The sequence below is a fragment of the Podarcis raffonei genome, chromosome 13 (assembly GCF_027172205.1).
Source record: "Podarcis raffonei isolate rPodRaf1 chromosome 13, rPodRaf1.pri, whole genome shotgun sequence".
Classification (NCBI taxonomy): domain Eukaryota; kingdom Metazoa; phylum Chordata; class Lepidosauria; order Squamata; family Lacertidae; genus Podarcis; species Podarcis raffonei.
Window position 1 is genome coordinate 47069291 of NC_070614.1, and position 23219 is coordinate 47092509.

At 42.5% G+C, this 23219-nt stretch overlaps 3 gene segments (V, D, J or C); all 3 read left to right on the forward strand.

Annotated features, from left to right (window-relative positions):
• Window positions 1-5753: 5753 nt before the first annotated feature.
• Window positions 5754-6401, forward strand: LOC128399953 (immunoglobulin heavy variable 3-48-like). The segment is given in 2 exon segments: window positions 5754-5844; window positions 5939-6401. Coding segments are annotated over 2 exon segments (480 nt in total).
• Window positions 6402-11427: 5026 nt separating this feature from the next.
• On the forward strand, window positions 11428-12037 carry LOC128399143 (immunoglobulin heavy variable 3-33-like). The segment is given in 2 exon segments: window positions 11428-11527; window positions 11628-12037. Coding segments are annotated over 2 exon segments (456 nt in total).
• Window positions 12038-22371: 10334 nt separating this feature from the next.
• Window positions 22372-23156, forward strand: LOC128399955 (Ig heavy chain V region 3-like). The segment is given in 2 exon segments: window positions 22372-22528; window positions 22626-23156. Coding segments are annotated over 2 exon segments (456 nt in total).
• Window positions 23157-23219: the final 63 nt, after the last annotated feature.

A 23219-nucleotide genomic window follows, 5' to 3' on the forward strand; every position in this document is an offset into this window, starting at 1 on the left:
TGTCACTCTCATTTATTTATTTTTAATACTGATACCAAACTTCTACACTGCTCCTCAATTGAAAATAACAGGAGGGCTCACATGGACAATATTAATGAGTTAGAAGCAGAGTGTGGCCCCAGCCAAGATGAGGGCTTCTAAAAATCCCTCTTTCTGCTGCTTCTGGTGCTGGGAAAACAAGGACCAATGAAAGTGTGTGTGTGGACCAGAGGGCTTCTTTAAATGACGGACCCACTTTCCGCTGGTGGAGGAGGTGCTCTGAGCATATTCTCAGTTTAGATCACCTCTCTTTATCTGATTCCCACCACTGGATGCAAAGTTGATGCAAATTCCCTGTCCAAAAAGCTTTCTATTTAAAAAGCTCCACCCACACCAAGTCTTCAGGTGCTCAGCTGGACCAAATTAGTTGTCAATCCAAAGGGAGGAGTTTCTCTCTGCAAACAATGAAGGCCCCCTTTCTTTTCCTTTCCTTGTTAACAGTGCCGCTGTGTGAGTATCTTCCAGATAAACATTTTAAAAAATCAAATGTTACAGATGGACAAATGAGATGGTAACCCAAGTCTTATTGTTTTCTTTAGGTGTCCACTGCAGTGTCCAGCTTGTGGAATCTGGACCAAGAACTGTGAATCCTGGAGGGTCCCTGAGACTAACCTGCACTGTCACTGGGGATTCTGTCGAGAGTTATTACTGGGAGTGGGTCCGACAGGCTCCTGGAAAAGGACTGGAATGGATGGGCCAGATAGACTGGAGTGGCAGCAAATGGACATTATACTACAGCCCATCTCTCCAAGGCCGAATCACCCTGACTGCTGATGCCTCCAGAAATACATACGATCTGGAGCTGAGATCTGTGACAGCTGCAGACACGGCTATATATTATTGTGCCCGCAGACACACAGTGAGAAAATCCAAAGAAGAAAGTGTACAAAAGGGTAGAGGCATTTCTTACTGGGTGAAGTGTAGGAGCATCTCCTAAGATTCTTTGCATTTCTCACAAGGGGGCAGCAGTGATTTAAAGAATAAGAAGCCATTGACCACAACTGAAATACCGTATTTTTTGCTCTATAAGACTCACTTTTTCCCTCCTAAAAAGTAAGGGGAAATGTGTGTGCGTCTTATGGAGTGAATGCAGGCTGCGCAGCTATCCCAGAAGCCAGAACAGCAAGAGGGATTGCTGCTTTCACTGCGCAGCGATCCCTCCTGCTGTTCTGGCTTCTGAGATTCAGAATATTTTTTTTTCTTGTTTTCCTCCTCCAAAAACTAGGTGCGTCTTGTGGTCTGGTGCGTCTTATAGAGCAAAAAATACGGTAAATCCTAGTGTGATGTTTTGTGGTTACAGCTGTGAGGCCGACTATTGTTTTCTTAGCTGCCTCAACTTCACCAGCTGCATGATAGTTTGATTCCAAAACCAATTTCGGTCAGTATATTGAAGAATCACACAGTGCTAAAAAAGACCATAAAACTTGAGATATTATCATGCAGAAATAACCCCCCCTCCAAAAATTTGAAGATGAGGTAAGGGATGGGCCTGCAGACCTTCTAGGTGCATTCTGAGGAGCCACAGATTCCCCAGACCTCTAATTGTGAACCACTGCATTAAGCCACTGAGAGTTCATAAGACAGAAATTGATCCAAGCACATATACGCACATCTTTTTTTGAATCATCTGCAAAGAAGTTATGTATAAAGAGTCACACCACACCTTTTCTTCCAATTTAAACATTACTTTATAGCACGCAGAACCAAGTACAGTGGGACCTCTGGTTACAAACTTAATTCGTTCCTCAGGTCAGTTCTTAACCTGAAACCGTTCTTAACCTGAGGTACCACTTTAGCTAATTGGGCCTCCCGCTGCCGCCGTGCGATTTCTGTTCTCATTCTGTGGCAAAGTTCTTAACCCGAGGTACTACTTCCAGGTTAGCGGAGTCTGCAACCTGGAGTTTTGTAACCCGAGGAGTTTGTAACCCGAGGTACCACTGTACATTGAAATTTGGATAAAGAATGTATGCACAATTTATGAAATCACCATTCCAGGTTGATAAAATAAGTGCAAAAATCAAGGGCAGACTGTGGCCTTTCAAATTTCAGTGGTGCCTTGGGTAAGGCCAAAATTTGGTGGCCACAGCCTCTCACCTTCTGTTCTGCCCAATTCATTATATCATAGTTATTACATCCTGTAATAGGCTGAGCTCCCAGTGCAGCAAACCCAGTTGCACTGCCTGAACTCCACCTCTGCAAAAATCAGTACGACCCAAACCAATACAACCAAAGTTGTCAATGTGTTGCTCTTTTTATTCTGAGCTGTATGTAAATAGAGGGACAGTTTCCTGTTTAAAGGAGTCAAGCCCTCTTTTGCCCCAGCTCCATCCACACACCCTGTGTGACTGGGATCACTTTCAAGGCCACCTTTCCCAAAACAACTAGGGGAATGATGTGATTACTTCAATTAGCTTGCTTTTTGGCAATATTCAGAGGTTATTGTTGTGTTGTTACATCCAGTTCAGCGCATAATTTCTTATACTGATCCCAGTATAAGGGATGACACCTTAGATTATAAATATAATTCATCCTAGGCTTAAAATCAAAGCCCCATCCCTACTCCATTCCAGCTTCCACTAGCCCCAGACTGTTTGCTGGAAACCAACAAAAAGCACACATCCATTCTCTACAGCCTCCTGTCACTTGTGTGCTTCACCTCCCTGTTGCCTTCTGTAGCAGTGTGGGAGGGGAAAACCTTCCCTATTCCTTTGGCAAGCAGATGGAAGTGTGGATGGAAGTACCATGGTTAACCACATACCCACCTCCTTCTTGCTCAGAGTGCTCTGGAGGGGTATGTGGGTGGGACAATGCCAGAGGAGGGAAAGGAAAAACTCCAGGCAAAAAGGGTCCCTGTTCCTTTAAAGCAGTGATAGTGATGTAGAATAGAATGTCCCTATTTTCATTTGAGGAATGTTGGAGGTAATGGAAAGGTCTGGAGAGGTTTTGTGATTTGTACAGCTTGGAACCACAATAAGGATTGCCTCTCTCCACAAAGCTGACCCCTGGTTTCTGTGTTCATCATCTGAGGCCCTTCCTAGTTTGTCTTTCATGTGAGGTCTAGAAGGTGGCAATAGAAGAATGGGTCTTTTCTGCAGTGGCTCCCCATTTGTCGAATGCCCCCCCCAGCACGTCATTACAGTATATATATTTAAGGCAGCAGGCAAAAATGTTCCCTTTCAACCTCAAATCATTAATATTCAACAGCCTTTTAAATGTGTTTACTGTTTTGTTGCTTCTGTTTTGAGTATTGTTTGTGCTTTTATCTTGTGAACAACCCTGAGATCTTTTGAAGAAGGGCAGTATATAAATTTTATAGATAGATAGATAGATGATAGATGATAGATGATAGATGATAGATGATAGATGATAGATGATAGATAGATAGATAGATAGATAGATAGATAGATAGATGATAGATAGATAGATGATAGGTGTTGATCTGATGGGGGACATTGAGAAGCTGTATCAGGATCCCCTTGAAAACAGCAGGTATGGTGGGTTCCAGGGACCAACTCCTTTTTTGTTTGAGTTGAGGGCCTTCTTGGTAGTGGCGCCTGCCCTGAGGAATGCTTTTGCATCAGATGTCAAGGAAATAAACAACTATCTGACTTTTAGAAGACGTCTGGAGTCAGCCCTGTTTAGGGAAGTCTTTAATGTTTGAAGTTTTATTCTGTTTTTAATGTTCTGTTGAAAGCCACCCCACCCAGAGTGGCTGTAGAAACCCAGCCAGATGGGTGGGGTATAAATACTAAATTTATTATTATTATTATTATTATTATTATTATTATTATTATTATTATTATTTATTATTTATTACTATTGTAATAAGACTTCCACACTGGACCTCATATAAGCTTTGCCCAGGCCTGCTTCCAAGTCCATACCTTCCAACATTTATCCAATAAAAATAGGGACATCCAAAATAAAATAAAATAAGATGGTATGATAAGGTCAAAGCACATAAAGCATTTAAAAACCATATTGTCAGGAAAGCATTGTTTAATGTTTGGATAAGATATAAAGACTTGTTGGAAAATAAAACCCCAAGGTGGCTGTCACCAATGGAAGCAAAAGCTCTGAAAAAGCTCAATATGGAGGCCAAATGGCCGACATATTGGGAAATTTAGGAACAAGAAGGAGACAAATTGAAATTGCAGAGTTTCAAAAAATTAAAAAACAAAGTGAGAGATTGGCTTCATTACTATCAGATAATGGAGGTATATAATTTGGATAAGAAAATTGGCTTCCAGGTGGAAAAGTCAAAATTAGAAACAGAACTGTTAGAACCTAAAACTAAGAATCTGTCAAGAATGTACAACTTGCTGTTGAAATGGAATACTCAGGATGAAACGGTGAAATCTGTTATGATTAAATGGGCACAAGATCTTGGACATAATATTATGTTTGCTGACTGGGAACAGTTATGGACCACAGGTATGAAGTTTACGGCATGTAATGCCTTAAGAGAGAATATTATGAAAATGATATACAGGTGGTACATGACCCCCGTCAAGCTTGCAAAAATCTATCATTTGCCCGACAATAAATGTTGGAAATGCAAGGAAACTGGAGGTACATTCTTTCACCTTTGGTGGACGTGCCCTAGGATTAAGGCTTTCTGGGAAATGATATATAATGAATTGAAAAAGGTATTTAAATATACCTTTCTGAAGAAACCAGAGGCCTTTCTTCTGGGCATAGTCGGCCAATTGGTGCCAAAGAAGGATAGAACTTTTTTCATGTATGCTACAACAGCAGCAAGAATACTCATTGCAAAATATTGGAAGACACAAGATTTACCCACTCTGGAAGAATGGCAGATGAAGGTGATTGACTACATGGAATTGGCGGAAATGACTGGCAGAATCCAAGACCAGGGAGAAGAGTCGGTGAAAGAAGATTGAAAGAAATTTAAAGACTATTTACAGAAATATTGTAAAATTAATGAATGTTAGAAGGATGTTGGATAGAAAATAAGTGGTTTCCAGCTGTAATGCTTTAAGATATATGAAAAAAAGGTTTACAAATGGGTCAAAGTTTAATGGTAAGGATTTGCTGAACTAACAAACTGAACTGGAATACAAAAAAGGGAGGTATGAGGAGGTCTGGGGAAATAAGAGTAAGGAAGATATGTTATGAAAATTAATGTGTTTTTAACTGTTTTTATTTTGTATGTTTCTTTTTATTTTTCATTTTTTCATTTTTTTTTGTTATACCTTAAAAACTTTAATAAATATCTTTTTTAAAAAATAAAATAAAAAATAAGGACATCCCTACCATACCTTCCAACATTTCTCTGATGTCCTAAGGAAAAGTGGGACATTCTGGGATCAAATAAGGAATTGGGATGGCTTTTGTAAATCTGGGACTATGCCTAGAAAATAGGATTTGCAATTCATGTGTTTCATATGAGGCTAAACCAGTGGCGTAGAGTGGGTTGTCAGCACCCGTGGGCAAGGCAAGTAATTTGCGCCCCCTAACCTGTGGAGCCAGGTAGGGGCAGAGAGCTGCGAGTGCGAGCGCGCCCCCCCCCCAGATGTTGCGCCCGGTGCGGCCAGCCCCCCCTGCACCCCCCACGCTACGCCACTGGGCTAAACAGATCTGCTCCGTCAAAGACCAGTGTTGCTCTTTTATCCTGAGCTGCATGTAAATGCAGAGGCAGCTTCCTGTTTAAAGCAGCAGCCCAGCCTACACCCAGAGGTAGAACTGCTGAACCACTGTCCAGTCAGTTCCTCTCAGAGCAAAATCAGGAGACAAACATGACACTTTGGCTTCAATTTGTTTTTGTTTCAGCAATTTTGGGAGGTAATTTTATTCCCGCTTTAAACAGAGATGACTAGTATAATCCAGGGCTTCATATGTAGCAGATCTTTCAAATATGGCTTTCCCCCCTTTCTAGGTGTCCAATCAGCAATCCAGCTGGTAGAGTCTGGAGGGGATGTCAAAAGGCCTGGAGACTCCCTCCGCCTCTCCTGTCAAGCTTCTGGATTCACCTTCAGCAACTATGACATGAACTGGGTGCGACAGGCTCCTGGAAAGGGACTGGAATGGATTGCATGGATAAGCAGTGGTGGAGGCTCACAATATTATGCAGACTCAGTGAAAGGGCGCTTCACCATCTCCAGAGACAACCCTTCAAACATGCTGTATCTACAAATGAACAGCTTGAAATCAGAGGACACTGCTGTTTATTACTGTGCAAGAGACACAGTGAAAGGAAGTGAATCTGAACTCAGCCAAAAACCTTCCTTTGCCAGCTGTCTGGACTGGTTCAGCTGCAACCACAAAGAACTAAATGAAGAAGTTTGGAGAAGGAAGATAAATTCAAGATAAATTGTCTTGATTTTGTTGACACAAATGAGGCATCATGCGTAGTGTTCAAAATGGAATGCTCAGCGAAAACCTAGGCTGCATTCAGACACCACTTTATTCTATTTCCCCAGGAATTCATTTCTGACTTAGTTCCACTTCTTATGTGACCTTTTATACAATGTATAATTCATTTCTGGTAATCTAACAGAATCTTGTTGAAGCTTAGTACTCATTCCTATGTGAATGGCTTCCATGAAATGTGTGATTGCATGTTTGCAAATTTGCTATCTGAGAAGATTTTGGTAGATTTGAGTTATAATTTCTCTACTGTTTTAATGGCTTACATAATATGATGAAATTTGGGGAAGAATTCTGAAAAACCATGTTAGCCAGCTTTGGTGGCGATAGAGATGGACTGTTTAAGTCCACTTTGCCCCTCAGTTTCCCTGTCTCCAACTTTGTAATCCCACCATTCTGCTCTGTGTGTATATGAAACTGTGTAGGTCTTACTGTTCCTGACAGACAATCAGTGTAATGGACACAAAGGGAGAGCCATGATAATTTGGTTGGAAATTAAAGCAGACCTGATGCCTGAACACACAGATTTGAGCATAACTGGAATTAATCAGGGTCACTTTCATATATATATTTGTATGTGTGTGTGTATGGCCCCAGCCAAGCTGAGAGCTTGTAAAATAAATTCTTCCTGCTGCTTTCTGGTAATGGAAAGCAAGGACCAATGAAAGGGTGTGTGTGGTCCCGAGGGCTTCTTTAAATGACAGACCCATATCGCACTGGTGGTAGCAGTGCTCTGAGCATATTCTCTGTTTAGATAATCTCTCTTTATCTGATTCCCACCACTAGATGCAAAGTTGATGCAAATTCCTGTCCAAAAAGCTTTCTATTTAAATAGCTCGACCCACACCAAGTCTTCAGATGCCTAGCTGGACCAAATTAGTTGTCAATCCAGAGGGAGGAGTTTCTCTCTGCAAACAATGAAGGCCCCCTTTCTTTTCCTTTCGGTATTAGCAGTGCCGCTGTGTGCGTATCTTCCAGATAAACATTAAAAAAATCAAATGTTACAGATGGACAAATTGCATAGTAACCAAAGTCTTATTGTTTTCTTTAGGTGTCCACTGCAGTGTCCAGCTTGTGGAATCTGGACCAAGGATTGTGAATCCTGGAGGGTCCCTGAGACTAACCTGCACTGTCACTGGGGATTCTGTCGAGAATAATTACTGGGAATGGGTCCGACAGGCTCCTGGAAAAGGACTGGAATGGATGGGCCAGATAGACTGGAGTGGCAGCAAATGGACATTATACTACAGCCCATCTCTCCAAGGCCGAATCACCCTGACTGCTGATGCCTCCAGAAATACATACGACCTGGAGCTGAGATCTGTGACAGCTGCAGACACGGCTATATATTATTGTGCTCGTGAACCACAGTGAGAAAAACCAAAGGAGAAACTGTACAAAAGGGTAGAGGCATCTCTTACTGGGTGAAGTGTAGGAGCATCTCCTAGAATTCTTTCCATTTCTCACAAGGGGGCAGCAGTGATTTAAAGACTAAGAAACCATTGACCACAACTGAAACAAAGTCTAAAATAAATCCTAGTGTGATGTTTTGTGGTTACAGCTGTGAGGCTGACTGTTGTTTCCTCAGCTGCCTCAATTTCACTGGCTGCATGAGAGTTTGATTCCCCGAGAGACATTCTCACAACTTTCTATTTAGAACCAAGAAAACATTACCAATACTACCCCAACCATCATTTCCCAATGTATATACTAGGCAGAATTTCTATTTTACTACATATTTTCCAGCTCTTTGGCATATACTCCAAAAGGAGCAGAAAGGGAGATACAAATCTCTGTAAACATTATACTGTAATAAATGTCTTCATGTTGGCCTTAGATGTCCACTGCAATGTCCAGCTTGTGGAATCTGGACCAGAGACTATGAATCCTGGAGTGACTCTGAGACTAATCTGCATTATCACTTGAGATTTTGTCAGTAATGTTGACTGGGAATGGATCCGACAGGCTAATGGAAAAGGACAGAAATGGATAGGCCTGATACATCAGAATGGCAAATCATGACATGTTCAAGTGGAAGGGGATGGGGATGGGGGATGCATCAAGCCACCATCAGCTGGGCATACAGCCCTGGCAACCAGTGAAGATACATGCCCACTGTGGCTGCTGCTGCTTTCCTGCTGACTGAGAAAAGCAGCTCTGCCTCAGTGCCAGGAGAAAGTAGTGCCACAGTGCCTTGAAGTGAGAGCGATCAGCTTCCCTGTTCTCTATCAGCGTGAGGGGAAAGCAACACCTCACAATCAGCTATCCTGTTTTCCTTCAGTGTGAGGCATAGCTGCCATGGGGGTGTGTGCTGGGTGCTGCAGCCCCCACAATATTCCCCGTGAAGTGGCTGGCACCCACATTTTTTTGCACCAGGGCTGCACACACAAGGGGGGTGGGGCGCAGAGGGAGCCCACTGGACGCAGCCCAGCATGAGAACGCTGCCTGGGCAACATCCTTGGGTGGCACTGCCCAGCCGCAGAAACTGGCAGCAACACTGCCTGCTTCCTTATTTTTTCAACCTGGCACAGTTTTATTATATTTATTACACATACAACATCAAAGCAACATTATTCTTTGGTCATGGTACCTTTGTTTAAAAGCTAAAATCACTGGAAAGTTAAACATAATTAAAAGAGAAATGCAGTGCTTCTGGCTGAATATAATAGGACAAAATGGGCATGGGGAGGAGAAAGAGCATGCATCTATCTCCACCTCAGATCAAAGAAAAAGAAGCCTTGACTGCACTCAGTTCCACATGCTGTGGTACAGGTTTATTGAAAGCCCGGCTCCCAAGCGGAGCAAGTGATTAAGGCAGGAGGGTCCAATCCAGGAAACAAGGCCACACAAGAACAAGTAAGTTCTGTCCTTAGCAACTCAAGTCCTAGAGGGTATGTGCAAAGTGTTTTGAGGGTTCAGTTATGGAGAGAAATTGAAAAATGACACTTTGTTTTTTCTAGGGTTAGGAAAAGCATGCCCAGTAGTAACGTTTTATATTGCTTAAGTAAATAATAGTTTATTGCTAAGCAAGTCAATAAAATACAAATGTATCTATACTAAGAAGGGGGGACACCCCTGGTCTTTTCTTTCTGGCAGCATATCAGCACTGAAACCTTTTGGAAAGGTTTGGAGAGTGGGGCACTGAACTATCCTTCTTTGCACTATTCTTGATGCTTGCCCATCTGGAAGAGAGTCAACAAACAGGATCTGTGACTTCTGATCTATATCTTATTGAACCTTTAAGATATATCTGCCTTCCTTCCTCCTGCTTTAAACTCATACTTACAGGCCCATTCCAGCCTATAAATCTGGGTAACCATCTCTCAAGTTGTGTCTATTCTGTATGTACAAGGAACAGTTGCCAAAAAGCACAACAAAAAATTTTTTTCCTTCCAGTAGCACCTTAAAGACCAACTAAGTTAGTTCTTGGTATGAGCTTTCGTGTGCATGCACACTTCTTCAGATATACTGAAACAGAATGCCAACAGTGTCCTTCAGCTCTCTATATTGGACAAACAGGCCAAACCTTACGCCAAAGAATAAACGGACATAAATCGGACATCAAGAATCACAAGACAGAGAAACCAGTAGGAGAACACTTCAATCTCCCAGGGCATTCTATACAAGATCTCAAAGTAGCTGTTTTACTACAAAGGAATTTCAGAAATAGACTGGAAAGAGAAGCTGCTGAATTGCAACTCATTACCAAACTTAAAACCATGGAGAGACCTGGTCTGAACAAAGACATTGGATTCTTATCTCATTATACATGACAAAGACATTTTTCACCTTCTCACCCCTTGTTTTTTCTTGTAAGACCTATTGCAGTTGTTAAGAGTCGTCAACAGGCTCATCACAGCTATCTGCCAATCACCCATTCCCACCACCCTTCTGAGTAATACCCCTCCCCACCTTCTCACTATATAGAAGGATCTGGCAACTTCTGTTTCAGTGTATCTGAAGAAGTGTGCATGCACACGAAAGCTCATACCAAGAACTAACTTAGTTGGTCTTTAAGGTGCTACTGGAAGGAAAAAAAATTTTTTTGTTTTGACTATGGCAGACCAACACGGCTACCTTTCTGTAACTGGAACTACAAAAGGCACAGTGAGAGGATGTGAATCTGAAGGCTGGAAAACAAAGCCTGTTTGCCTTCTCACCATAAATAAGTCTTGAGACAAACTATGTTAAGAGCAAACAGGGGAGATTCATTCAAATATATATAAAAGACTAGGATCTGTAATTCAACCAACCTGAACCAATTAACCAAGTCACAATTCACATGCAGGTGAGCTTTAATCAATGGGGATACACAAGCCCCCCCCTTTCCTGACCAATTTACAGCCACATACTGTGATCATATAGGAAGGCTAGCACACAGCGAGATGTGGAGCCAACTGTCTCTGCCTAAGGCTGTTCCCACACCCCTAGTAAAGTTCAAACTGCTAATTTCTGGGGGATTAAGCTGTGCCCCTTCCTTCATTCATCATTTGTGTTGTATTGAGAGTATTATTATTATTGGGCACATGGAATCCTTAGGATGAATGAAAGCTCACTCTTGTATTCAAATAACAATCACCTGGGGGGGGATGTGGTTCATAAGCTTTACTTACAGCAGTTAACTTTGAAACAAATTTAAAAATAATTACGTGTTAAATAAATAAATAAAGGTTGATCTGATAGGGGACGTATCAGGATTCCCTTAAAGACAGCAGGTGTGGCGGGTGCCAGGGACCAACTCCTTTTTTTGTTTGAGTCCTAAGGAAAAGTGCGACATTCTGGGATCAAATCAGGAAACAGGAGGGCTTTTGTAAACTATTGACTGTACAACAGAACACTTGAAGGGTCAGCAAGTCATGTGTTTAGTATAAGGCTAAACAGATCTGCTCCGTCAAAGACCTGTGTTGCTCTTTTATCCTGAGGGGCATGTAAATGCAGAGGCAGCTTCCTCTTTAAAGCAGCAGCACACTCTCTGCCCAGCCTACAGCCAGAGGTAGAACTGCTGAACCACTTTCCAGTCAGTTCCTCTCAGAGCAAAATCGGGAGACAAACATGAAACTTTGGCTTCAATTTGTTTTTGTTTCAGCAGCTTTGGGAGGTAATTTTATTCCAGCTTTAAACAAAGGTGACTAGTATAATGTAGGGCTTCATATGTAGCAGGTCCTTTAAGTACTGTATGGCTCCCCCCCCCTTTCTAGGTGTCCAATCAGCAGTCCAGCTGGTAGAGTCTGGAGGGGATGTCAAAAGACCTGGAGAGTCCCTCCGCCTCTCCTGTCAAGCTTCTGGATTCACCTTCAGCAGCTATGGCATGAACTGGGTGCGACAGGCTCCTGGAAAGGGACTGGAATGGATTGCAGTAATCTGGTATGATGGTAGCCAACAATATTATGCAGACTCAGTGAAAGGGCGCTTCACCATCTCCAGAGACAACCCTTCAAACATGCTGTATCTACAAATGAACAGCTTGAAATCAGAGGACACTGCTGTTTATTACTGTGCAAAAGACACAGCGAAAGGAAGTGAATCTGAAGCCAGACAAAAACCTTTCTTTGCCAGCTGTCTGGACTGGTTCAGCTGCAACTACAAAAAACTAAATGAAGAAATCTGAAGAAAGAAGATAAACTGAAGTTAAATTATCTTGATTTTGTTGACACAAATGAGGCATCATGCGTAGTGTTCAAAATGGAATGTTCAGAGAAAGCCTAGACTGCATTCAGACACCATGTTATTCTATTTCCCCAGCAATTCATTTCCTACTAAATTCCACTTCTTATGTGATCGTTTATGCAGTGCAAAATTCAATTCTGGTAATCTAGAAGAATCTTGTTGATGTTTAGTACTCATTCCTATATTAATTGCTTCCATGAAATGTCTGTTTGCATGATTGCAGCTCTGTTAGCTCAGAATATTGTGGCAGATTTAAGCTATAATTTCCCCATTGCTTTAATGGCTTAATGGCTTACATGATGTGATGAAATTTGGGGAAGAATTTTCAAATACCATGTTAGCCAGTTTTGGTGGGGATAGAGATGGACTGTTTAAATCCACTTTACCACACAGTTTCCCTGTCTCCAACTTTGCAATCCCTCCTTTCTGCTCTGTGTGTATATGAAGCAGTGTAGGACTTAATGTTCCTGGCAGACAATCAGTGCAATTGATACAGTGGGAGAGTTGAGTTATATTGGTTGGAAATAAAAGCAAGCGGTTTTATGACCTGATGACTGAGCACACAGACTTGAGCATAGCTGGAATATAGCAGGGTCACTTTCATTATTCCTTTTATACTAATATCAAATTTCTATACCACCCCTCATCTGAAAATCACAGGATGGCTCACATTGGCAGTGTGTGGCCCCAGCCAACATGAAGGCTTGTAGAAATTCCTCTTCCTGCTGCTTTCTGGTAGTGAGAAAGCAAGGAACCCATAAAAGGGTGTGTGTCGCTGGGAGGGCTTCTTAAATGAGAGACCCACTTCCTGCTGGTGAAGGCATTGCTTTGAGCATATTCTCAGTTTAGATCACCTCTCTTTATCTGATTCCCACCACTAGATGCAAAGTTGATGCAAATTCCCTGTCCAAAAAGCTTTCTATTTAAATAGCTCCACCCACACCAAGTCTTCAGATGCCCAGCTGGACCAAATTCAGCTGTAAATCCAGAGGGAGGAGTTTCTCTCTGCAAACAATGAAGGCCCCCTTTCTTTTCCTTTCTTCGTTAGCAGTGCCGCTGTGTGAGTATTTTCCAGAGAAACATTTAAAAAATCAAATGTTACAGATGGACAAATTGCATGGTAAACCAAAGTCTTGTTTTCTTTAGATGTCCACTGCAGTGTTCAGCTTGTGGAATCTGGACCAAGAAGTGTGAATCCTGGAGGGTCCCTGAGACTAACCTGCACTGTCACTGGGGATTCTGTCAAGAATAATTACTGGGAATGGGCCCGACAGGCTCCCGGAAAAGGACTGGAATGGATGGGCCAGATATACTGGGTTATCCTCAAATGGAGCTTATACTACAACCCACCACTCCAAGACCGAATCACCCTGAGTGCCGATTCCTCCAGAAATACATATGACCTGGAGCTGAGATCTGTGACAGCTGCAGACACGGCTATATATTATTGTGCCCGCAGGACACACAGTGAGATAAACCATAAGAGAAACTGTACAAAAGGGCAGAAGCATCTGTTACTAGGGTGAAGTGTAGGAGCATCTCCTAAGATACTTTCTGTTTCTCACAAGGGGGCAGCAGTGATTTAGGGACTAAGAAGCTATTGACCATAACTGAAATAAAGCCTTGTGTGATGTTTTGTGGTTACAGCTGTGAGGCTGACTACTGTTTTCTCAGCTGCCTCAACTTCACTGGCTGCATGAGAGTTTGATTCCAAAACCGAATCGCATAGTGCTAAAACAGACCATAAAACTTGTGATACAAAAATCCCCCCCCCCAAAAAAGTTGAGGGGTAGGCAAGGGATAGACCTGCAGACCTTCTAGGTATATTCTGAGGACCCACAGGTGTCCTCAGACCTCTAATTGTTAGCCACCGCATTAAGCAATAGAGAGTTCATACGACAGAAATTGGTCCAAGCACATATACACACACATTTTTTTATTAGTCATCTGCATAGAAGTTATGTATAAAGAGTCACACCACAGCTTTTCTTCCAATTTAAACATTACTTTATAGCAGACTGACCCAAATACACTGAAACCTATTTCAGAATATGGATAAAGAATGCATGCACAATTTATGAAATTGCCATACCCAGATGATAAAATAAGTGCAAAAATCAGAGGCAGACTGTGTTCTTTCAAATTTCAGTGGTGCCCTGGGTAAGGCCAAAATTTGGTGGCCTCAACCTCTCACCTTCCCTTCTGCTCAATTCACTATAGATAGATAGATGATAGATAGATAGACAGATAAAGTTTATTTGCATTAGCCAACAGCCACAGCAACATAAAACAAGCAATATATACAATTAAAAAAGACAACAATGGGTAAAAAGGACAATCAAATGACCAAGATTATCATTCAGATAAAAGCTAAAGGGACCCCTGACCATTAGGTCCAGTCGTGACCGACTCTGGGGTTTCGGCGCTCATCTCCCTTTATTGGCCGAGGGAGCCAACGTTTGTCCGCAGACAGCTTCTGGGTCATGTGGCCAGCATGACTAAGCCGCTTCTGGCGAACCAGAGCAGCGCATGGAAACGCCGTTTACCTTCTCGCTGGAGTGGTACCTATTTATCTACTTGCACTTTGATGTGCTTTCGAACTGCTAGGTTGGCAGGAGCTGGGACCGAGCAACGGGAGCTCACCCCATCGCAGGGATTCGAACCGCCAACCTTCTGATCGGCAAGTCCTAGGCTCTGTGGTTTAACCTACAGCGCCACCCGTGTCCCTATCGTCCAGATAGTTGCCCTTAATATCATTTCACCCTTGATAAACCTAGCAACCTTTGCTGTTGTCTGATCATTTTGATCTGATAAAAGAAGGAACAATGTGGCTGCAGATGGGCGGCCTGGGATGGTAAGTAAGAGTGGGGTGATGATCTCATTCCTCAGATCTTTATAAAGGGGACAGGACAGGAGAACATGAGCCACTGTTTCCAGATTGCCATCTCCACAGGGGCAGAGTCGTTTCTCAGGTGGAATCTTTTGGTATCTGCCCTCAAGTACGGCAGAGGGCATCACATCCTATCTGGCCAGTGTGAAGGCACGTCTGTATATTGGGATGGTTAATTTATACAAATATGGTTCCATGGAATCAAACTGAGAAGAGGGGAAAAAGGCATAGCAAGGACAGAGTTTCTTTATAATGGCAAGATTGTTCTGTTCCTCTAAGTCCTTCAGACGCTGTCCAATTAGCCATTTTGCTTTAATAAAGCCCATCGTGAGAAGCTGATGTGGGTGGAGTCTGCAGGAGAGGAATTTTTGGTGCACAATTTTAGACCACGCACTTTTATGAGGGTCTTGTGTCACTAAGGGCAGTAGACCGGGTGGATGTAGATTTAGACAGAGCCAATAATTAAGAGTTCTTTGCCAGGACCGAGCTTCTACAGAGGGAAGACTTGCCTCTAGTCGTAATGCTGCAGTTGGGACACAAGGTGGTACAGAAAAAATCTGCCTTAAAATTTGGATTGGACAGTTTCAAGAATGCTACAATGCCCCATTTGTGGAGTGCCCCCCCCAGCACTTCATTACAGTATATATATTTAAGGCACCAGGCGAAAATGTTCCCCTTCAACCAGGTCCTTGACTCATTAATATTCTACAGCCTTTTAAATGTGTATACTATTTTGTTGCTTCTGTCTTGAGTATTTGTTTCTGCTTTTATCTTGTGTTTTTATCTTCTGAACAACCCTGAGATCTTTTGATGAAGGGCAGTATATGCATTTTATAGACAGATAGATACATGATAGGTGTTGATCTGATGGGGGACATTGAGAAGCTGTATCAGGATTCCCTTGAATACAGCAGGTGTGGCAGATTCCAGGGACCAACTCCTTTTTTGTTTGAGTTGAGGGCCTTCTCTGTAGTGGTGCCTGCCCTGTGGAATGCTTTCGCATCAGATGTCAAGGAAATAAACAACTCTCTGAATTTTAGAAGACATCTGAAGGCAGCCCTGTTTAGGGAAGTTTTTAATGTTTGAACTTTTATTCTGTTTTTAATGTTCTGTTGAAAGCCACCCAAACCGAGCAAGATGGGTGGGGGAGAAATAATAAATTTCTATTATTATTATTATTATTATTATTATTATTATTATTATTATTATTATTATATTATTATTATTATTATTAATTTATTACTATTGTAACAAGACTCCCACCCTGGGCCTCAGATAAGCTCTGCCTGGGCCTGCTTCCAAGTCCAACCTTCCAACATTTCTCCAATAAAAATAGGGGCATCCCTACCATACCTTCCAGCATTTCTCTGATGAAAATAGGAATGTTCTAAGGAAAAGTGGGACATTCCAGGATCAAATAAGGAATTGGGATGGCTTTTGTAAATCTGGGACTGTCCCTGGAAAATAGGGTCTGCAACTCATGTGTTTGTTATAAGGCTAAACAGATCTGCTCCGTCAAAGACCAGTGTTGCTCTTTTATCCTGAGCTGCATGTAAATGCAGAGGCAGCTTCCTCTTTAAAGCAGCAGCACACTCTCTGCCCAGCCTACAGTCAGAGGTAGAACTGCTGAACCACTTTCCAGTCAGTTCCTCTCAGAGCAAAATCAGGAGACAAACATGACATTTTGGCTTCCATTTGTTTTTGCTTCAGCAATTTTGGGAGGTAATTTTATTCCCGATTTAAACAAAGATGACTAGTATAATCCAGGACTTCATATTTAGCAGATCCTTTAAATATGGCTTTCCTCCTTTTCTAGGTGTCCAATCAGCAGTCCAGCTGGTAGAGTCTGGAGGGGGTGTCAAAAGGCCTGGAGAGTCCCTCCGCCTCTCCTGTCAAGCTTCTGGATTCACCTTCAGCAACTACTGGATGGCCTGGGTGCGACAGGCTCCTGGAAAAGGACTGGAATGGGTGGCATGGATAAGCTATGATAGTGGAGTTATATACTATGACAACTCTGTGAAAGGGCGCTTCACCGTCTCCAGAGACAACCCTTCAAACATGCTGTATCTACAAATGAACACCTTGAAATCAGAGGACACTGCTGTTTATTACTGTGCAAGAGACACAGTGAAAGGAAGTGAATCTGAAGCTACACAAAAACCTTGCTATGCCAGCTGTCTGGACTGGTTCAGCTGCAACCACAAAGAACTAAATGAAGACGTTTGGAGAAGGAAGATAAATTCAAGATAAATTGCCTTGATTTTGTTGACACAAATGAGGCATCATGCCTAGTCTCCAAATTGAATGCTCAGAGAACGCCTAGGCTGCATTCAGACACCATTTTATTCTATTTCCCCAACAATTAATTTCTGACTTAGTTCCACTTCTTATGTGACCTTTTATACAATGTAAAATTCATTTCTGGTAATCTAGCAGAATCTTGTTGAAGCTTAGTACTCATTGCTATATTCATTGCTTCCCTGAAATATGTGTTTGCATGTTTGCAACTTTGTTATCTCAGAAGATTTTGTTAGATTTGAGTTATAGTTTCTCTACGGTTTTAATGGCTTACATAATGTGATGAAATTTGGGGAAGAATTCTGAAATACCATTAGCGAGTTTTGGTGAGGATAGAGATGGACTGTTTACGTCCGCTTTGCCACACAGTTTCCCTGGCTCCAACTTTGCAATCCCACCTTTCTGCTCTGTGTGTATAGTCATACCTCATGTTAGGTTTGCTTCATGATACGTTTTTTTCAGGTTGTGTGCCGCAGCGACCTGGAAGTACTGGGAAGGGTTACTTCTGGGTTTCGCCGCTCGCACATGCGCAGACACGCAAAATGATGTCAAGCACATGCGCAGAATTGGTGAATCACAGCTCACGCATGCGTAGATGTGCCACTGCAGGTTGCGTTCCTTTCATGTTGTGAATGGGCCTCCGCAACAGATCCCGTTTGCAACTAGAGGTACCACTGTATATGTAGCAGTGTAGGACTTACTGTTCCTTTCAGACAATCAGTGTAATGGACACGAAGGGAGAGTCATGTTGATTTGGTTGGAAATCAAAACAGACCATTTCCTGACATGATGCCTGAACACACAGACTTGAGCATAGCTGGAATGCTGGGATATATATATATATATATATATATATATACACACACACACTGATATCAAATTTCTACAGGGCCCCACATCCAAAAGTCACAGGATAGCTCACGTTGGCAGAGTGTGGCCCCAGCTAAGTTGAGGGCTTCTAAATAAAATTCTTTCTTCTGCTTTCTGGTCATCGGAAATCAAGGAACCCATAAAAGGGTGTGTATGGCCCGGAGGGCTTCTTTAAATGACAGACCCATATTCCGCTGGTGGTAGCAGTGCTCTGAGCATATTCTCAGTTTAGATCATCTCTCTTTATCTGATTCCTGCCACTAGATGCAAAGTTCATGCAAATTCCCTGTCCAAAAAGCTTTCTATTTAAATAGCTCCACCCACACCAAGTCTTCAGATGCTCACCTGGACCAAATTAGTTGTCAATCCAGAGGGAGGAGTTTCTCTCTGCAAACAATGATGGCCCCCTTTCTTTTCCTGTCTTTGTTAGCAGTGCCGCTGTGTGAGTATCTTCCAGATAAACATTTTTTTAAAAAATCAAATATTACAGATGCACAAATTGCATGGTAACCCAAGTCTTGTTGTTGTCCTTAGATGTCCACTGCAGTGTCCAGCTTGTGGAATCTGGACCAAGGATTGTGAATCCTGGAGGGTCCCTGAGACTAACCTGCACTCTCAAAAATAATTTCTGGGAATGGGTCATTTCTGGGGATTCTGTCAAAAATAATTTCTGGGAATGGGTCCGACAGGCTCCTGGAAAAGGGCTGGAATGGATGGGCCAGATAAACTGGAGTGGTGGCAAATGGACATTATACTACAGCCCATTTTCCCAAGGCCGAATCACCCTGACTGCTGATGCCTCCAGAAATACATATGACCTGGAGCTGAGATCTGTGACAGCTGCAGACACAGCTATATATTATTGTGCCCGCAGGACACACAGTGAGAAAAACCAAAGGAGAAACTGTACAAAAGGATAGAGGCAACTTTTACTGGGTGAAGTGTAGGAGCAGCTCCTAAAATTATTTCCATTTCTCACATGGGGGCAGCAGTGATTTAAAGACTAAGAAGCCATTGACCACAACTGAAATAAAGTCTGAAATAAAGCCTTGTGTGGTGTTTTGTGGTTACAGCTGTGAAGCTGAGTATTTTTTTCCTCAGCTGCCTCAACTTCACTGGCAGCATTAGAGTTTGATTCCCCAAGAGACATTTTCATAACTTTCTATCCAGAACCAAGAAAACCAGCTCACCATCGTTTCCCAATCTATAGACTATAATAATAATAAATAATAATAACAAATATTTTTTATTTATACCCCACCCTTCCCGGTTCAGAAAGCCGGGCTCAAGGCATCTAACAACAAATTTAAAACACTTAATTGTAAAAACAGCATAAAATACAGTATAAAACATGAATAACAATAACATTCAAAAATCAATTTGGGGAAAATCCATCTAACAAGCATTAGATAGCCTTCAGGGCTAGCTGGCTGAATTAGTCCTACTTGGGTCGGCGAGGAGGCCAGGGGAGAATTAGCTGTGGGGTCTCAGAGTGGGTAATCTTCATAAAAGCAGAGGGGGAAGGAAGATCAGGCTGAATTCAAATTAAAGGCCAGGTGGAATAGCTCTGTCTTACACCCTGACGGAAGGAGGTTAAATCCTGAAGGGCTCTAGTCTCATGGGACAGAACATCATTCCACCAGGTCGAAGCCATCACTGAAAAGGCCCTGGCCCTGGTGGAGAATAGTCTGGCTTCCTTAGGGCCTGGGACGTCTAAACTCTGGATATTCTGCAGGGCATACCAGGAGAGGCGGTCCCATAAATACGAGAGCCCTAAGCCACAAAGGACTTTAAAGGTTGAAACCAGCACCTTGAACCTGACCCTATACTCCACTGGGAGCCAGTGCAACTGGTAAAGCACTGGGTGAATATGCTCCCATGGCAGGGACCCTGTGAGGAGCCTCGCTGCAGCATTCTGCACCTGCTGGAGTTTGTGGGACAGTTTCAAGGGCAGCCCCACGCAGAACGAATTACAGTAGTCAAGCCTGGAGGTGACTAGACAGAATTGCTATTCATTCCATACTTTCCAGCTCTGCAACACACAGAAAGGGGCGTACAAATCTCTGTAAAAATTTTTGTTAAAACTATGCTAATTCATATCTATAGATGCACATTCAGAAATCATAGAAATAGAATTAATAGCACTATAGTGCATCTTATCATTGTGTCTCTCTGTGTGTATGTATGTATGTGTGTGTGTGTGTGTGTGTGTGTATGAGCTTTTAAACTGAATCTGCCTTCCTGCCACATACTTTGAATCCATTTTTCCGCCACATTCCTCCCCTTAAATGCAGGTCCACTATCTCTCATACTGTGTATGTGCAAAGAACAAACATTGCTAACGTGTTTCTCTTTTTATCCTCAGCTGTATGTAAATGCATGGACAGCTTCCTGTTCCACTGGGTCATAACACTCTTTGAGCCCCATCTCCATCCAGAACCACAAGCACTGTGTGATTGACATCCCATTCCAAGCAACTTTTCCCAAAGCAAGCAAAAGGAATGATTCCTTTACTTCAATTAGTTTGTTTCCTGGCATTCTTCAGAGGTCAATATTTTTAATTATCCTCCGGCATGCAAAGACACACTTGCAGTTTATTGATTAGACGTGAATCAATAAGATTAGAGCTTTATAATATCTCTTGCTTTACAGGTATTCAATCACAGTACCAACTGGAGGTGTCAGGAGGCGACACCAAAAGACCTGGAGAGTCTCTCCGCCTCTCTTGTCGAGCTTCTGGCTTTGACTTCAGCATCTACTGGATGAGCTGGGTGCGACAGGCTGCTGGGAAGGGACTGGAATGGGTGGCATGGATACGCCATGATAGTGGAGAAATATACTATGACAGCTCTGTGACAGGACGCTTCACCATCTCCAGGGACAACCCATCAGCCATGCTGTATCTGCAAATGAACAATCTGAAACCAGAGGATACGGCTATGTATTACTGTGCAAGATTACACAGTGAGAGGAAGTCTGGCAAAAACAACCTCTTCTTGCTCAAGACAGTGCTCCAATTTGTTTCTGTAGGACACAACTGATGGTGGAAACGAGGAGGAGGGATATGAGTCAGGACATTAGAAGATATTTGGACTTTTGAGACCAAAGCTCCACCTAATTCAGGCTTCTTTCCCCCACATTGATTAGTCAGAATCTTCTGGAAAGTACAACAGGAGATGCAGGCAATTCCACCTTTATTCTCCTTGAGCATGAAGGGGAAAGTGCAGGTGGGCATACAAAGTGCATCTGTTCCTGGGTGAGGTGAGGTGAGGCCAATTGCCATGGCAGGTAGACAGATGTTGCAGCAGCATGTTAGCCAGTTTCAGGGGAAAGGAAGTGGACTGTTTCAATCCACTTTGCTTCAGAGTGTCCCTGTCTCCAACTTTGCAGTCCCACCTTCCTGCTTTGTGTGTATATGAAGCAATGTAGGATATATTGTTCCTGGCACACCATCAGTGTAATGGACAGAAGGGGATAGCCATGTTAATTTGGTTGGAAATAAAACAGACCATTTTCTGACATAATGCCTGAACACTCAGAATTGAGCATAGCTGGGATAAATCAAGATCACTCACATTTTTATTTTTTTTTAATAGTGATATCAATTTTCTACACTGCCCCTCATCTGAAAATCACAGGATGGCTCACATTGGCTTCAACCAGGTCCTTGATTAATGGATATTCTAGATGTTTTCGTGGGAGGGGGGATTACTGTTTTTTTGCTTCTGTTTTGACTATTTATTTGTGCCTCTATCTTGTGAACCATCCTGAGATATTTTGATGAAGGGCAGTATATAAATTAAATAAATTAAATAAATAAATAATAAATGTTGATCTGATGTGGATGTTGAGATGCTGTATCGGGATTCCCTTAAAAAACAACAGGTATGGCAGGTGCCAGGGACCAATTCATTTTTGTTTTAGTTGATAATTTTATTATAACAAGACTTCCACCCCGGGCCTCAGATAAACTCTGCATGGGCCTGGTCCCAAGTCCACACCTTCCAACATTTCTCTGATGAAAATAGGGATGTCCTAAGGAAAAGTGGGACACTCTGGGATCAAATAAGGAATTGGGATGGCTTTTGTACAGTAATCTGGGACTGTCCCTGAAAAGTAGGGTCTGCAAGTCATATGTTTGGTATAAGGCTAAGCAGATCTGCTCAGTCAAAGACCTGCGTTGCTCTTTTATTCTGAGCTGCATGTAAATACAGAGGCAGCTTCCTGTTTAAAGCAGCAGCACACTCTCTGCCCAGCCTACAGCCAGAGGTAGAACTGCTGAACCACTTTCCAGTCAGTTCCTCTCAGAGCAAAATCAGGAGACAAACATGACACTTTGGCTTCAGTTTGTTTTTGTTTCAACAGTTTTGGGAGGTAATTTTATTCCTGCTTTGAACAAAGATGACTAGTATAATGTAGGGCTTCATATGTAGCAGATCTTTTAAATATGGCTCCCCCCCCCCCTTTCTAGGTGTCCGATCAGCAGTCCAGCTGGTAGAGTCTGGAGGGGATGTCAAAAGCCCTGGAGAGTCCCTCCGCCTCTCCTGTCGAGCTTCTGGATTCACCTTCAGCAGCTATGGCATGAACTGGGTGAGACAGGCTCCTGGGAAGGGACTGGAATGTGTTGCATGGATAAGCAATGGTGGAAGCTCACAATCTTATGCAGACTCAGTGAAAGGGCGCTTCACCATCTCCAGAGACAACCCTTCAAACATGCTGTATCTGCAAATGAACAACCTGAAACCCGAGGACACGGCTCTATATTACTGTGCAAGAGACACAGTGAAAAGAAGTGAATCTGAAGCCAGACAAAAACCTTTCTTTGCCAGCTGTCTGGACTGGTTCAGCTGCAACCACAAAAAACTAAATGAAGAAATCTGAAGAAAGAAGATAAACTGAAGATAAATTGTCTTGATTTTGTTGACACAAATGAGGCTAAATTCCATTTCTTATGTGATCTTTTATACAGTGCAAAATTCAATTCTGATAATCTAGCAAAATCTTCTTGTTGTTTAGTACTCATTCCTTTATTAATTGCTTCCATTAAATGTCTGTATGTTTGCAA